Raw genomic sequence first — 14,723 nt, forward strand, 5'->3', positions numbered from 1 at the left:
ATGAATCCACACATCAAAGAAGACCCGATATAAAGGTACCATGTATTGCAAAAAGAACAGCAGATCAAAAATTAGTCAAGACAAAAAGGGGAAAAAAGACAACTTTTAGCATTTTGAAACAATCAGCGTCAGTCCTAAAGACCTCGTTTTAGATTGTTCCAATGTCCCAAAACAGAAGATATTGGGAACATCACACTGATCCTGAATATGGCCCCACGGATATTCGTCACTAACGAGTGACATTCCGCTACATTTGGAAATACTAGCTTGTCAAACATCAACTGGCAAATGGGGAGAAACTTTAGGGAATTTTAATGATTGCTTTAAAAATAACTTAAATATTATGTCTTTTCTTCTTTTGTTGCTGTTGCTGTTTTGCTACATTGCTCAACGCCCCGTTAACATGGAGAATTTCCAAACTTACGGGCACGTCTCCCGCTTCACAAACAATAGTGAAGAACTACCTGTAGTAGCAGCGCTATCTACCGGGTGCATGATGACATTCAGGTAGTTACTGTGACTATGACCTTGACAAAGACCGGATCCATGATTGAAGGTGAAGGCGTGACACTCTTTCTCGTTGTGACATTCCTTTCCACACTCGCCCAGGTTGGTCCTTGTTGTACTGAACATGTCAAAAGTGGGTATACCCGTCGCTCTGTTTGCCTTCCAGCATGTCTGGTTTCCTGCAAAATTTGGATAGGCTGTAAAGAAAGCAAGTAGGATTTCCAAGAGATTTTGTTAATAGCACAAACCAATATATACACACACGATCATACCATACCTCCCCCAAACATGCATGGACTCGCACACAGGAGATATCAACACCAAATCATCGACAATAATTATTGATATAATTTGTAGATGTTTTTTCGTCTTTTGATGTCTTTTTTGGCAATTCATACTTACCTGCATTGGGAATTGGGCACCCACGAATTTCAAAACGGAACGCACGTGACACATACCAAGTCACTGGTATCACCCGGATGAACAAAGCAACGATTGGGGCGTCAAGTGTTGAGGAAGAATACCCCCAAGCGTTATTGTTGCCAGTAAATATCTGTAGACAAATATTCAAAAGAAATGAATTTTTGTCGATGGAAAGAGGCAAACAAACTAAACAATAAAATAAATCACATGTATGACAGTAGGAAAAACCTAAAGAAGCATCCACATTATTTGAAAATTCATAGATAACAAAGCATGTCCGAAATCAAATATGCGATTTTTTATCATTATTACCATTATATTTCTCTTATCAGTCCATAAGCACAGTTATTTTTTAATGGACCATCAACACTATATCTATCAAGGCCATTAGGGCAACAAAATGGTGGGCAAAAATTGGGCAAAAGACGAAATGACGTCAAACAAACGAAACAAATAAATACATATTGGTACACTAATGATTAGTTTAAAATAAACTATGGTCACTCAAATCTTGTGGTACAGGTCAAAAGCTTTCAGATAGTTCACAATATTTTATTTATTAGCAGACCCGAAAAGAACCTTTAAACTTGCTATGCTCTTGTTGAAATTCTCTCTTGTAAGATGAACATCAATGCCATGCATTAAAAGGTATTCATCAACTAATTATCCGTTGCACGCGGTGCAAAATTGTGATTTCCCAATATAAAATATTAAAAATTACCCCCTCCCCAAGGGCAAACGTGTGGACCTAGGGTCACGAAATTGAAAATTTTGGTAAAGCACCTTTAGACCCTTCCATCTATGAATATTATTAGACTCTACCTTATTTAAGTCTTAAGAAGAAGTTTCTTGTAGTTTCAGTTAATTTGACAACTTTGGCCCAGCCCATACGCCCCTAGGGATCAGTCAGTGTCAATATACATATGTACATGCAGTTTACAACAAACTTCCGAAAATGATAATCGTAAACGAGTTTGTATTATTTCCAATGGATCTTTATAGTGTTGATGGGCCGTTAAGAACTAATAACTAACTAACGCATGCTATTTATTGAGGCTGATTTTTCAGCTTCAGTAAACAGGGATGACTAATGTACATGTAAGAATATGATACGTAGATACTAGCTCTTAATCTTCGCTAACATTATCCTGTTGAACTGTGCCTCACCTTGACAGCTCCATGGCTGTCCTTGACCTCCTTCCACTTGGTACCATCGTCACTGTATTGGACCTTGTAGGTTCTGACAAATTGACGCATTCCATGTCTTCCTCGAGTCACAAATCCAGTTATCTTTGATGGTTTCCTCAGCATGACCTTGAAATATTTTAAAACTCAAATGGTGTTGATATGTCATTACCAGTATTTATGTACTCGCATTCAGGCTTCATAGCATAGCTGAGTTGTTCTTATTCGTGTGGTAATCCGGAGTCAACTTATGAATTTGACCTTTGTTTGAAAGTATTCGTTAGTGAAAATGTTTTAGAATGCCAAGACATCTATGCGATGCGAAGTTACCAAATTCAATCGAAACTATAGTTCGTTATGACATATTTTAGACTTACTCAATTATCAACAAGTATGATGGGTAATGCTTAAGCAATACATGTCCCCTACCGATCCAAATTAAAATAGTAAGTGACCTTGACCTTAGTCTTAAACCCCTGAATCTACAACTTGATTTGTAGCTACTCATATTGAAGTTATATACAAAATGTCACCAGCATAACTTTAAGCATGGCTGATAAAAAGTGTGGAAAACTGAGTGCACGGACTAACAGACAGACGAGGAGGAAACCTATAGTCCCCGGTTTTATCGGGAGAGAACTAATAACGAGAAAACTGACAAAAATTGGAAAAATACACTACAAGACTCAAATGATCTAGTTATCTTTATCAAAATAGTCCTGAATACTTCACGTATGACAAAAAGTGTGGCTAAAATTGATGGAATAGAAAATATATATAAATCGACGTTAATGAAACAGTCTCCGAGAAGTTTATAGCTTTACGATCACATTTAGAAAGGCGATGTTTTTCCTTATACTTTTAACGGGTATAAATCTTGTATATACTTTGTGATGTTCACTGAAATGTTTAATTAACAACGGGCCCAATCAGCATGTATCCCTCACCTTGCTCTACAGTAACTTTGAAGTTCATCTTGGTCATTTCTGCAGATACTATGCTAATTACAACTTTATAAAAATATCAGATTAGATTAGGTTTTATTCACGCCAACAAATTTTCCAACTCTTTATTGCAGCATTCTGTTGGCCTTATATAAGGTTTCTTGGCAATCGAGAAATCATTTTAAGACCGACACCTTTTTGTCATGTGACTTAGAATGTAGGTCAAGGTTATTCATTTGAACAAACTTGGTAGCCCTTCGCCCAGCATACTACATACTAAATATCAATATCCCTGGGCCTCTAGGTTGTTGAGAATTATTTTGAAGATTTTACTCTATTTCACCCATATGACCTTGAATGTAGACCAATGTTATTCATTTGAACAAAAATTGGCAGCCTTAAGCAGCATGCTACAAACCTATAATCAGGTCACTCGGTCATTGAAAAGTCGTTTAAGGGATCCCAACCAATTATTTTTATATAGACTTTAGTTTTAACGTTTTGGAGTATATCACTTAAATTCTTGAATTCAATATGGCAATTATGGTTTATAACAAAAGTTTGGGGTCTCTTATAACACGTAATCAAAAATAAAATTGGGTCCTTCAGCTCCAGGGTAGCCATTTTGAAAATAGGTGAATTTCGCAGTAAAAATTGTCAAAAATCTTAAATATTTACCTGTTAATTCTTATTACCTGGAATTTTGGAAAAAATATTCAATCGGACTTAGGAAATTGATATCAACATTGCTTTTGGATAGTTACCTATTAAGCTACTGGGGATGTCTCAAATGTCTATTCAATTGGTTGGTTGTTCCCTAGGTTTCAACCTATTTGACCACTGTGATCTTAAATCTTCACGACATTAGTGCACTCGCCCTTCGGAAAGGTAAGCTTAATTATTAATACCTAAGTTAGTAGATTTACCTGAAGATAACTTCCGATAAAAGCGTATGTATACGGTGAATTCAATCTGGCATACTTTGGGTGGCATCGTCCATCAATGTGATAAGGCAACTTTCCCGTGAGGGCAAAATCTTCAACTCCGAATGGACCGGACACGAGGTTCGAGTCACAAGGAACTAGAATACGAGTATAATTTTATATTCTTCATGTGCATCTTATTTCCACCACCAGTAGCAGCATATTTTACTTTTTCTTTTCTTGCAAAAAAAAAAAATAAAAAATAATAATAAAATAAAATACATTGACCCAGTGGCCCAATAAACCTCAATCTAATTGAAATATAGATGGTCATTCTCACTATGTTACATGGACATGTAACGTTGTGAGAATGTGTTCATGTAACGTAGTGAGAATGATCATCTAGATTTTAATTAGATTGAATAAACCTGAATCGCTAATCTGATTCTAAAGCAACTTTTAAGTTGATCTTGGTACAGACCCGTGTACGTTCGCAGTTCCGATTTCAGCGTAGCGTTTCCGTAGCATTACCGTACCATTTCCGTAGCATTACCGTAGCATAACCGTACCATTTCCGTATCACTTCCGTAGCATTTTCGTACCGTTTGCGTCTACCCACAGTAGCATAACCGTAGCATTTGCGTTTACCTATTTTCACTCGCAGACCGTCTCATAACCGTACGGTAGAAACTTTTGCGGAGTGTATTTTTTTTATCGAAACGAAAGTTAGTTAAATATACTTACCGAACGTCAAAAAAGAAATGTAGCGACAGCAAATAATTTTATAAGGAGGTGAGAATGATATAGATACGGCTATAAATCTGTCTGTATCTTTGTATCGAAAAATAACACTCACAAAAAACAAGTCAAGTCACATGGTCCATCGATCTTAGTGTAATAAAAAATGGCGGATCCTAGTAGTAGTCGACGCTTTACGATGGAAACCAAGATGAAGATCGTGTCAATTAACAATATTACCTTTACTGTGCTATAGTCTAACCTTTAAAACAGTTACATGTAATATGCACTGGTCAGGCTACATGTATAGGGTACAAATGGTCCAGACAGTATCACACAGGTAAACTAGGGTAGTTAGACTTAATTGTCAGCAATGCTACAAACCACACAGCATGTAGTATACAGGTAAACTAAAGGTAAGGTATTTGTGGACCAAGTGATAGTAGGTGTGAAAGGTAGAACAATAAGAGATAATTATAGCCTACAGGTAAGGCTACACACACTGTATAGACTGCTTCATAAAACGTCCAACAAATTGATAAAATCAGAGACGTATATATCACATATGTGATATATATATATGTCTCTGATAAAGTATATCAGAGTAAATTAATTACATAGTTAGAGCAAATACGGTATATAAAGTGCATACACATGTGAAATAAAACTGATGTCCTAAATAGAAATCATCCAGACAATCAAGTAAGTCTTGTTATGAACAGTAAAAAAGAGACCTAATTCTGAAAACAAATCTTCGTCCGACATAAATCTCTCAAGTGAAACGTTAAAAAACTGTCAGGAACATGACGAAGGTAGTTAAAATTAATTAGGACTCTTTTAAGAACATTACAATTTCTTACAATAATCCAGCATTTACAGGGGAAAAGCAAGGTTGAGCTACTCGACCTAGTCAAAAAAAAGATGTGGAACTAAAAAGTTAAATTATCCTGTAAAAGTTCGATCATGCAGGCTATGTACAGATTTGAATAAAAATATATGTATTAATGCCTACATACCAGAATAGGTATGTTGAATTGTGTACAAATTTACATGTAATATAGACTATTATCGTTTAATTTTGATTTAAAACATAGAAATAAAAAAAACCTGTACAACTTCAATCTTGTGTACGAGTGTTGCTTGCTATGGTGACCATATTTCAGAGCAGTAATCTAACTGACTGCACTAATGTACAGAGAGCGAATAACGTTTTGGAAATCCAAATATGTAGATTGGCATGACCTTACCAACCACTTATCTAACATGTAATAAAAAGTTAAGATTCGGAGTAAGCCATACACCCAAGTCTTTAGCATATGTTTCTTTCTTAAGAGATTCCTCACCGAAGCTGTCGGGATACTCAGTTGTATATCTTTTGTTGCTAAACGTTATATAACAATATTTCTCTCATATCTCGCCATGTTGGATAGAGTTTGCCCATGTAAGATAGCTATGTAAGATAAATCTATCTTACATAGCATTTCACGCGCGCGGATTAATCTGCGTTCAAGGGGGACAACTCTCACAACGTCGTCTGCTTGTGTTCACATCCGACAGTCCTTATCGTCGGTGTCGGTTTTGAAACGTTGGACTTAACTATAAAAATACATACATTCTTAGATAAATATATATCATATCAGCAGTAAATCAATAGGGCTACACGGTTAAACGATTAGACATTTCATCTGAGCGAACATATAACTCCGTTACTGTAACAAACAGTTAGACTACGCCTAACGTTACAGGCCTGTTGTAACAGTTACAGTACAATACAGACTTGCCTACCCGACAGATTTGTCATTTGTCATTAAAAACATGTAAACACACACAATCACCTGGCAATGACAGGAAGTAAAATAAAAGCCATACATAAAAAAAATATAAAAAAGAAAATGTCAAACGTCACAACCTATGAAATGGTTCCGTTTGCGTCAGCAGGGGGCCCTGGAATTTGTTTACTTTACGGTACTGTCAGTAACTGTTAGGCCTACTCAGTAACCTGTGTATTTGGAAGTTGGGAATTGGCTCTTAAATGAACGAACATTCGGTAAAAATGACACCCCTCGATGTTCATATAAAAAATATTTATTTCAATTGTAACTCAGAGTCTATATTTGTGTAGAGTAACCATGAAAACTAACTGCCATCCTAGCCTTTCAATATGATCATCGTTAGCCTATCGACTGACCTACCTTCGTCATTCCATCAAGACAACCGGTTAAACACATATAATCCTATGTCACAGAAAAGATCGAATACTCGTATAGAGTCACTGTTCGCTGGTTCACACACGAAGTTGCCAAAATCAGTGAATTTAAAATTACCAGCCACGAAACATCGCCGCGTCATGGCGATCGAGATCGACATCACTCTCATTGAACTATGAATGGAATTCCAATGACAGTCGTGACGTCATGCAGTGACGTAGTATTTTATAAAAAAAAATTTGACTTGACATTTAAAAGTACAGTGTGTTCTGTGAAATGATTAAATATGTCGAGGTGCAAATCAAATTATATGTGAAGTTGGGAAACTCATTTCAGCGTTGGCTTTCAGTATTGTTGATAGAACTTCTTTTTCTCGGATGTTAACAATTTGATCACGGCCACATAAAAGTCGGTCAAGTTACGGTAATTTTTATCGGCGAATTGTTCATTCGTTCATCACTTAACCACAAAATGAATGAAATTTGTGTGCAAACATTGTTTGCTAAAAATAGGGTATGATCTTTCAGAATATCACAAGTATATTTAGTAAAAACGTCAAATAAAGAAATTAAAAAATTGAAGAAAATGGATGGCTGAGGGACACTTTCGCCAGAAATTCGGTAATGATATGAGAGAAAAAGACTCTTTCATTATGTGTGTATGTAGGATAGGGATATTCCACCCTCGGGATCACAAAATGTGGTAAAACCCTCGGCAAGCCTCGGGTTTCACCACATTTTGTGACCCCTCGGGTGGAATGTCCCTATCCTACATATACACATATGAAAGAGTCTTATATTCTTTATATAAAACGTACATTTTAAAGTTTTACACCAGTCGTAGACTCTGTCAATATCGGATAGGAGTTCACCAAAGTCTTGAATATAACGTGCTGCTTTACAAAATTTACTATCATCGGCAAAAAGGAAAGTTTTGAATCATTTGAATCGCGTAGTTTCAGGACTGATATTATACAGATATTTCTTTGTATCATCACACTAACATCATCATCAAAGTCTCTATCGCGGAGTTCGCCGAATACCTCGTCAAAGTTGGAATAGCAAAAACCTTTCTTCGTGGCAACGTTGCTTTACTTCATTAAGAAATACACCCGCTGCTAGTTTGATATAATTTTATAATTATTGGTATGCACAAAAAATATTTCCTTTGGTGTCTTTTCTAAAATTGTTATTTTGTTCAAAAAAACAAAAACAAAAATAACACACACACCCTCACACATATACACAGATTTAAATAACAGTCATTAAAGACACTTGTTAATTCTTCTATTATTAAAAGCATACACTTGTAATTTAAACTCTTGATATGATGGTTTCATGATATATGTAGACTTAATTGAATAAAGAAAGTTGAAAGTTGACTCAATAAATTTCGGTTTTTACCGTGAATATCTAAGATTTGTTATGATAAGTAGCCTACATAAATTCATTTGAATCATTATTTTATAAGTCATATTCAACTTGACATTTTCATATTTTCTTTCATGAAAGTAAGAACAGGCCACTGTTATAGTTTAAACTCACTCAGGTGTAAAATTTGACACGTTGGCCTGGTAATACGGGTACATTTCTGTATGTTGGCTAAGTGAGAATGAGCCATAATTGGACCCGGGGGGGGGGGGGGGGGGGGGGGGGGGGGGGGTTAATTGGGGACAGGTCACCTGGCCAGGTATACCATGTGCCAGACACAAAAGAGCTAGACTGATCAGCATGATCAGTGTGATAGGATGCATGTCCTCAAGGCTGTAGGTTTGAATATTGCGCCCAGTTGGCCAATGGCAACAGGCCTTTCCTAGATGTTTGGCTTCTATGCAATGTACATGTAGTCTGGACATGTACATTTATTTGTACATGTCTCAAGATCTGTCGACAGAACATACAATGTATAATATCATACAGATGACATGTACTGTAAAAGAAACTTTCAAGTTTAGAATAACAATGTAAAAGCTAAAACTTTAGTAAATTAACATTCAATAAAAATTTATAATATTAATATTTTGTCTGAAAAAATATTTACATGAAGTACATGTACACCTGAGTCAGCCATTATTAGGCCTCTGACACAAACTGATGTGTTGTAATAGAAGCATGTAAATGATTAAAATGATCGCAAACAGCATCAAAATTAATTTCAAAAGTAGATTCTTCACTATACACTGTTGAAGTCTTTATATATTGAAACAATGTATTACAGGGTTATGTCCTTTGTGATAATAAGTTAAAAAAACAGTTGTGCATTAATTATACGTTTACTTCAGTACCTTAAATCTCGTGCACTCCTCACTTCTCCTAGAGTCCGCTCCATTGTAGACGTGTGCTATACACGTATCTGATTTCACATGTACATTGTATATTCTTAAGTATATAATTATTGATGTCTTGTTTTTAGTTTTTATCCCTCCCCAGCCAGAGTTTCCTCTGATCCGACATCAGACTTCTAAACATATGTACCAGTGATTGTTATATATAGACTTGCCAGACATGTACATGTACTTGACTTAATTGTCCCCCTAACTTGTTGCCATGGGTACTAATCCCCCCTCCCCACCAGGTTAGGAGTCATGGGGCTCAGGTGTGTAAGTCATCACCACACCTAGTCAGTTTCTCCTTTTTACAATTAGCCATATAGGGGGTCTATTCATAGCCTGGCCAATCTGTGTTTAGAATTCTTGATATGTTTACCTGTACCTAACTTAACACTTTGATACAAGTTTTTCAATTCAATTAGTTTATTACTTAAACCTTACGGTTTATCAGTACAAATGCAGTGAATAAATGCAGTGAACATATAGATAAATACATAAAAACAAAACAATAAAGTTCGGACACACAGAGATAACACATACGCGACCGCAGCGCTAGTGTAGAGAGTGATTTTATTTTAAAATTAAATGCTATCGTCTTTTGTTGCCGAGAATAATAAATTTTCCTAAATTTGAAATATCCTGATATGACCTTAATATTTCCGGTTTCTAAAAGTTGTACATTTTTTTTGCATACTGAGGTTTTCTATAGTAGTACAGTTTGATAAAACGTCCTTCCACTTCCCGATACAACATTCACAGCATCAAACACCATTGCACTGTCGTTTCTACGTGTTCGCTTCGTCTAGGATCCGCTTTTTATAAGAACCAGATAATTTATTCAGAAACGGTCGATTATTTGTGAGCGTCAACCGTAGCATTTCCGTAGCATTACTGTAGCACTTCCGTAGCATTACCGTACCATTTCCGTAGCATTACCGTAACATTTCCGTAGCACTTCCGTAGCATTACCGTAGCACTTCCGTAGCTTGCGTTTAAGACGGAACAGCGAACGTACACGGGTCTGTAATTTCTGTAGATACTTAGCTAATTACCACTTTATTCAAATAACAAATAGGATAGATTTATTCATGTCAATCAATTTTCTTACCCTTCATTAAAGAATACTATTAGCCTATTATAAGGTCTCGAAGTTTCTCGGCTATCGATAAATCATTTATTTCTGCTATTATTACATCTGACCCCAGTGACCTTGAATGTCCCTTGGTTATCGATAAATCATTGTTTAAACTATTTCTTAGTTTAGTTATTATTTGTCCATCAACAGCAAAGGCCATTTAAGGACGACCTTCCGTGCATTAACCTGCTTGCGTGTGGCGAGTGTGGTGTGTTCTGGGAGGCTGCGGAATGTTCGTGTTAAGTCTCCTTATGATAGTCCGGACCTTTTGCCGATCATAGTGCTACCCTACTGAAACATACTGCCAAAGACACCCAGCAGGACACCTCTCCCATTCACCCCACTCAAAATGCTCATTAGCAACTACCATGTCCAGTATGCCTCTGTCAGTGGACATTATCTAAAACCCAACAGGGGCAAACTAAATGCAAAAAAGTGAGGCATTGTCAAGGAAGGCATTAGGAAGAATTAAGTTTTTACAAAAGAAGAGAAAGTTTTTACAAAAGAAGATAAAGTTTATGATCCCAAATAAAGTTGCCTCTTACGATCATGTAGAATTTAGTCTATTTGACCCTTGTGACTTTGGATGTAGTTCAATGTAATTCTTTTGAAAAAACATTGTGCCTCTTAAAGCCAGTATGCTAAAAATTGGTTTGGTTGTATTTGTTCATCATTTCTGGCACTGTTGGCCATGGTGGTCATCTTGGAATTTGGATCAACCCGAAAAATAACAAAACTGATCAAGACTCTCTCAGGATTATTTTTGTTAAGTTAGAGCTGGATCCCACTGGTGAAATTTGGAAAAGTTCGAAATAGGTGTTGTTCAAGAAAATTATGTTACAAAATGGCCACCGTGGCTGCCATGTCAATGTTTTTATGATGCAAAAAATCAACACTTTGTTTACTCTATTTCCTTACCAATTTCAAGCTCAATGGCACCTGTGGACTGGTTTGGTTTGGTTTGTTTTGTTTAACGTCCTATTAACAGCTAAGGTCATTTAAGGACGGCCTCCCGTGCTTGCGACATGCATGCGTGTGGTGAGTGCGTATGTGTGTTTTGGGAGGCTGCGGTATGTTCTTGTTAGGTCTTGTGATAGGCTGGAACTTTTGCCGATTTATAGTGCTACCTCACTGAAGCACATTGCCGACGACACCCAGCAGCACACCCACCCAGTCAAATTATACTGACAACGGGCGAACCAGTCGTCCCACTCCTTGTATGCTTAGCGCTAAGCAGGAGCAGCAACTACCTCTTTTAAAGACTCTGGTATGTCTCGGCCAGGGGACAGAACCCAAAGCCTTCCTCACAGGGGCGAACGCTCAACTAAAGGCCAAAAGTTAGGCAGTATCAAGGGAGACATTAGGAAGAAGAAAGTTGTTAAGAAAGAAGAGAAAAGATAAGATCCCAAATCTAGTCGCCTCTTACGATCACGCAATGGGGACAGCAGATACAATTCTTACGCTCTACCTGCAGGACGCCATAGCGGCCATCTTGGATATATGATCGACGTGAAAAATAACACTTGGTCTGGACCACTGGTGGAATTTGAAATAGGTGTTGTTCAGAAGAACCCTGATTGTGCAATCATGTTACAAAAAGGCCGTCGTGCCTCTCCTTCCTTAACATCCTCACCATTTCCAGCTCAATGGGACCAGTGGAACTGGAGAAGTTTAACATGTGTTTTTCAATATGGTTGCCATGGTGGCCATCTTGGATTTTTGGCCAACCTGAAAAATAACATTTTTGGTAAGCAAGACCTGAATCCCACTGGTGGAATTTGAGAAGTTTGAAATAGGTGTTGTTCAGAAAAACCATGATTGCACAATCATGTTACAAAATCGCTGCCATGTCAAAGTTTTTATGAAGCCGAAAAAAAACAATGTGGCGGCCATCTTGGATTTCAGAGTGACCCGAAAAATAACAACACTTGGTCAGGACCATCCCAGCATCATTTCAGGCAAGTTTCAGCTCAATCCCACTGGTGGAACTTGAGAAGTTTGAAACGTGAAAAGTTTACGCACGGCGGACGGCGCACGACAACAGAAAAAACATGATGACTAGAGGTCATCCTGGCCCTTCAGGTTAGATGACCTATAAACTATGTAGCCCTTCACCCCAGCATGTCATATGACCAATATCAGGTCTTTGTGTCTCATGGTTGGAGGGACAGACATCGCACCATGGCATAAGCTCACTTCTCTTTTGGGATCATTGAAGTCCTTTAAACATTTTTCACATATCTCACCTCAGTGGCCTTGAAGGTAGGTTAAGGTCATTCATTTGAAGAAACTTATTAGCCTTTTATATCAGTCTCCCAGAACACATTGACCACAAAACGCTTTTACACAGCGAATGGTGTCTTTAAATGATCACAGGCGGTCATAATCTCGTCAACATATTTGTAGGTATAAAACAACCGTACATACCTACGACGCAGCATACCATCTCCACCATCGTCAACAGAAGCCATGCTTCAAGTAGGTGAATTTAGGCATCTTTTCTTCATCTGAAATTTATATCATTAATATGCATAAAAATAAAACTTAAGATATTTAGGTAAATGTCTGGACCACACTGATAAACAAAAAGTTGAAAAAAAACAGCAAGAGAATATATCTTGACGCTTTTAGAAATATCAAGAATAAATTAAATACGCAGAATTTAAAATCCGTTAATGAAAGCCGATATTTGGAAGAATAGGATTCCAAAATTGTGTCTGAATATGAAAACATTTGATTAAAATATGCAATTCTAGTTTATAACAAGATAATTTTCATACTCACAGTTAGAAGATGTGATCGCCTGGATCTTATTTCAATCACATCCAAAGTGTTCGCAATCAATAACCTATCTGCTTGTTGTCGTGTGACTGAACGATGGGTAATTAAATGAAATCAATACTTTCATCCTATGTCCGGGACTATATTAAAACAAACGTTATTCATTGGGCATGGTATGTTAAGTAAGTATAACGATGTTTACATTATGTATGGTTTTTTTCTACACCAGCCTCGAACAGTCCAAGACATTATACTTAGACAACGACATAAAATCGAACCATGAAACTAAATTATACACTTTCAGTATTATTTTGCTCGGCTTTATAGATCCCGTTGCTCTGTAGGTAGGGCGTAAGACCCGTACCTGCTGTACCTTGTATTGATCGTAACAGGCAACATAATTTGGGATCTTATCTGATGTTAATATTTTCGCATAACTCTTATTAGTATTTAATGCGATAGGTTTGGATATTAGTATTTAATGTGATAGGTATGGATTGAATGTGCGTTACCTTGTGCTGTATTCCAGCATATAGGTGTCTACACAGAAACGAAATAAATCATGTAATGTTCGATAATCATCTGGTTGTTGATTTCTTCGTCCGTTTACAAGTCATGAATATGATGGGAAAATCTAATTTCACTACATCAATGTATGATCAGTTTGACGTTCAATGACTGAAATCAAATGACCCACCTAAAATAATTTCAACACGAGTGACTGAAGTTTTCAAGGGCGAAGTTAATATTTCTCCGAAAAAATGGTTTGGTTTATTTTGTTTAACGGTCTATTAACAGCTAAGGTCATTTAAGGACGGCATGCGTGCGTGCGACATACATGCGTGTGGTGAGTGCGTATGTGTTTTTGGGATGCTGTGGTATGTTCGTGTCAAGTCTCTTTGTGATAGACCGGAACTTTTTTCCGATTTATAGTGCTACCTCACTGAAACATACTGCCGAAGACACCCAGCAGCACACCCCATCCGGTCACATTATACTGACAACGGGCGAACCAGTCGTCCCACGTCTTGAATGCTGAGCGCTAAGCAGGAGCAGCAACTTCCATTTTTAAAGACTCTGGTATGTCTCGGCCAGGGGACAGAACCCAAAGCCTTCCTCACAGAGGCGAACGCTCAACTAAAGGTCAAAAGTCAGGCAGTGTCAAGGTAGACATTAGGAAGAAGAAAGTTGTTAAGAAAGAAGAGAAAAGATAAGATCCCAAATTTAGTCGCCTCTTACGATCATGCAATGGGGGCAGCAGGTGCAATTCTTACGCCCTACCTGCAGGGCAGTTACATAACAAATACATGATAGACATCACATACAAAATAAATTATAACAGTTTCAGATTTAATACATCTTGATTGTACACAGAGCATTAACCACATTGAAATAATCATATATTACACATGGCTTCATTCTGCAGTAAATGAGGTTAACAGGGGCATCCGAATTAAACGGGCAACTAAGAGTCACGGACTGGGCCATATGACTGTAAAACGTCGTGCAAGAAATTTGTTGAAAGGCCAGCCCTGTAAGAGTGCTTACATC

The 14,723-nt window shown here is 37.2% G+C and overlaps 1 protein-coding gene across 1 annotated transcript; it reads right to left on the bottom strand.

Annotated features, from left to right (window-relative positions):
* Positions 1–353: 353 nt before the first annotated feature.
* LOC117332398 (lactadherin-like) lies at positions 354–14,022 on the bottom strand. The gene is made up of 6 exons (XM_033891283.1): positions 13,176–14,022; positions 12,819–12,898; positions 3,986–4,140; positions 2,098–2,244; positions 910–1,060; positions 354–686 (listed from the first exon to the last, which is right to left on the bottom strand). Exons 2-6 carry the CDS (start codon positions 12,844–12,846, stop codon positions 421–423), a joined length of 747 nt encoding a protein of 248 aa, XP_033747174.1. The 5' UTR covers positions 12,847–12,898; positions 13,176–14,022; the 3' UTR covers positions 354–420.
* Positions 14,023–14,723: the final 701 nt, after the last annotated feature.

The sequence above is a fragment of the Pecten maximus genome, chromosome 8 (genome assembly GCF_902652985.1).
Source record: "Pecten maximus chromosome 8, xPecMax1.1, whole genome shotgun sequence".
Taxonomy (NCBI): domain Eukaryota; kingdom Metazoa; phylum Mollusca; class Bivalvia; order Pectinida; family Pectinidae; genus Pecten; species Pecten maximus.

Excerpts from the sequence above, each read along its gene's own strand:
- LOC117332398 (XM_033891283.1), bottom strand. The coding sequence starts at position 12,846 with ATGGTGGAGATGGTATGCTGCGTCGTAG. Across the intron at positions 4,141-12,818 it reads GATGGTATGCTGCGTCGTAG|TTCCTTGTGACTCGAACCTC; the intron begins GTATGTACGGTT and ends CTCGTATTCTAG. Across the intron at positions 2,245-3,985 it reads TTATCGGAAGTTATCTTCAG|GTCATGCTGAGGAAACCATC; the intron begins GTAAATCTACTA and ends AAATATTTCAAG.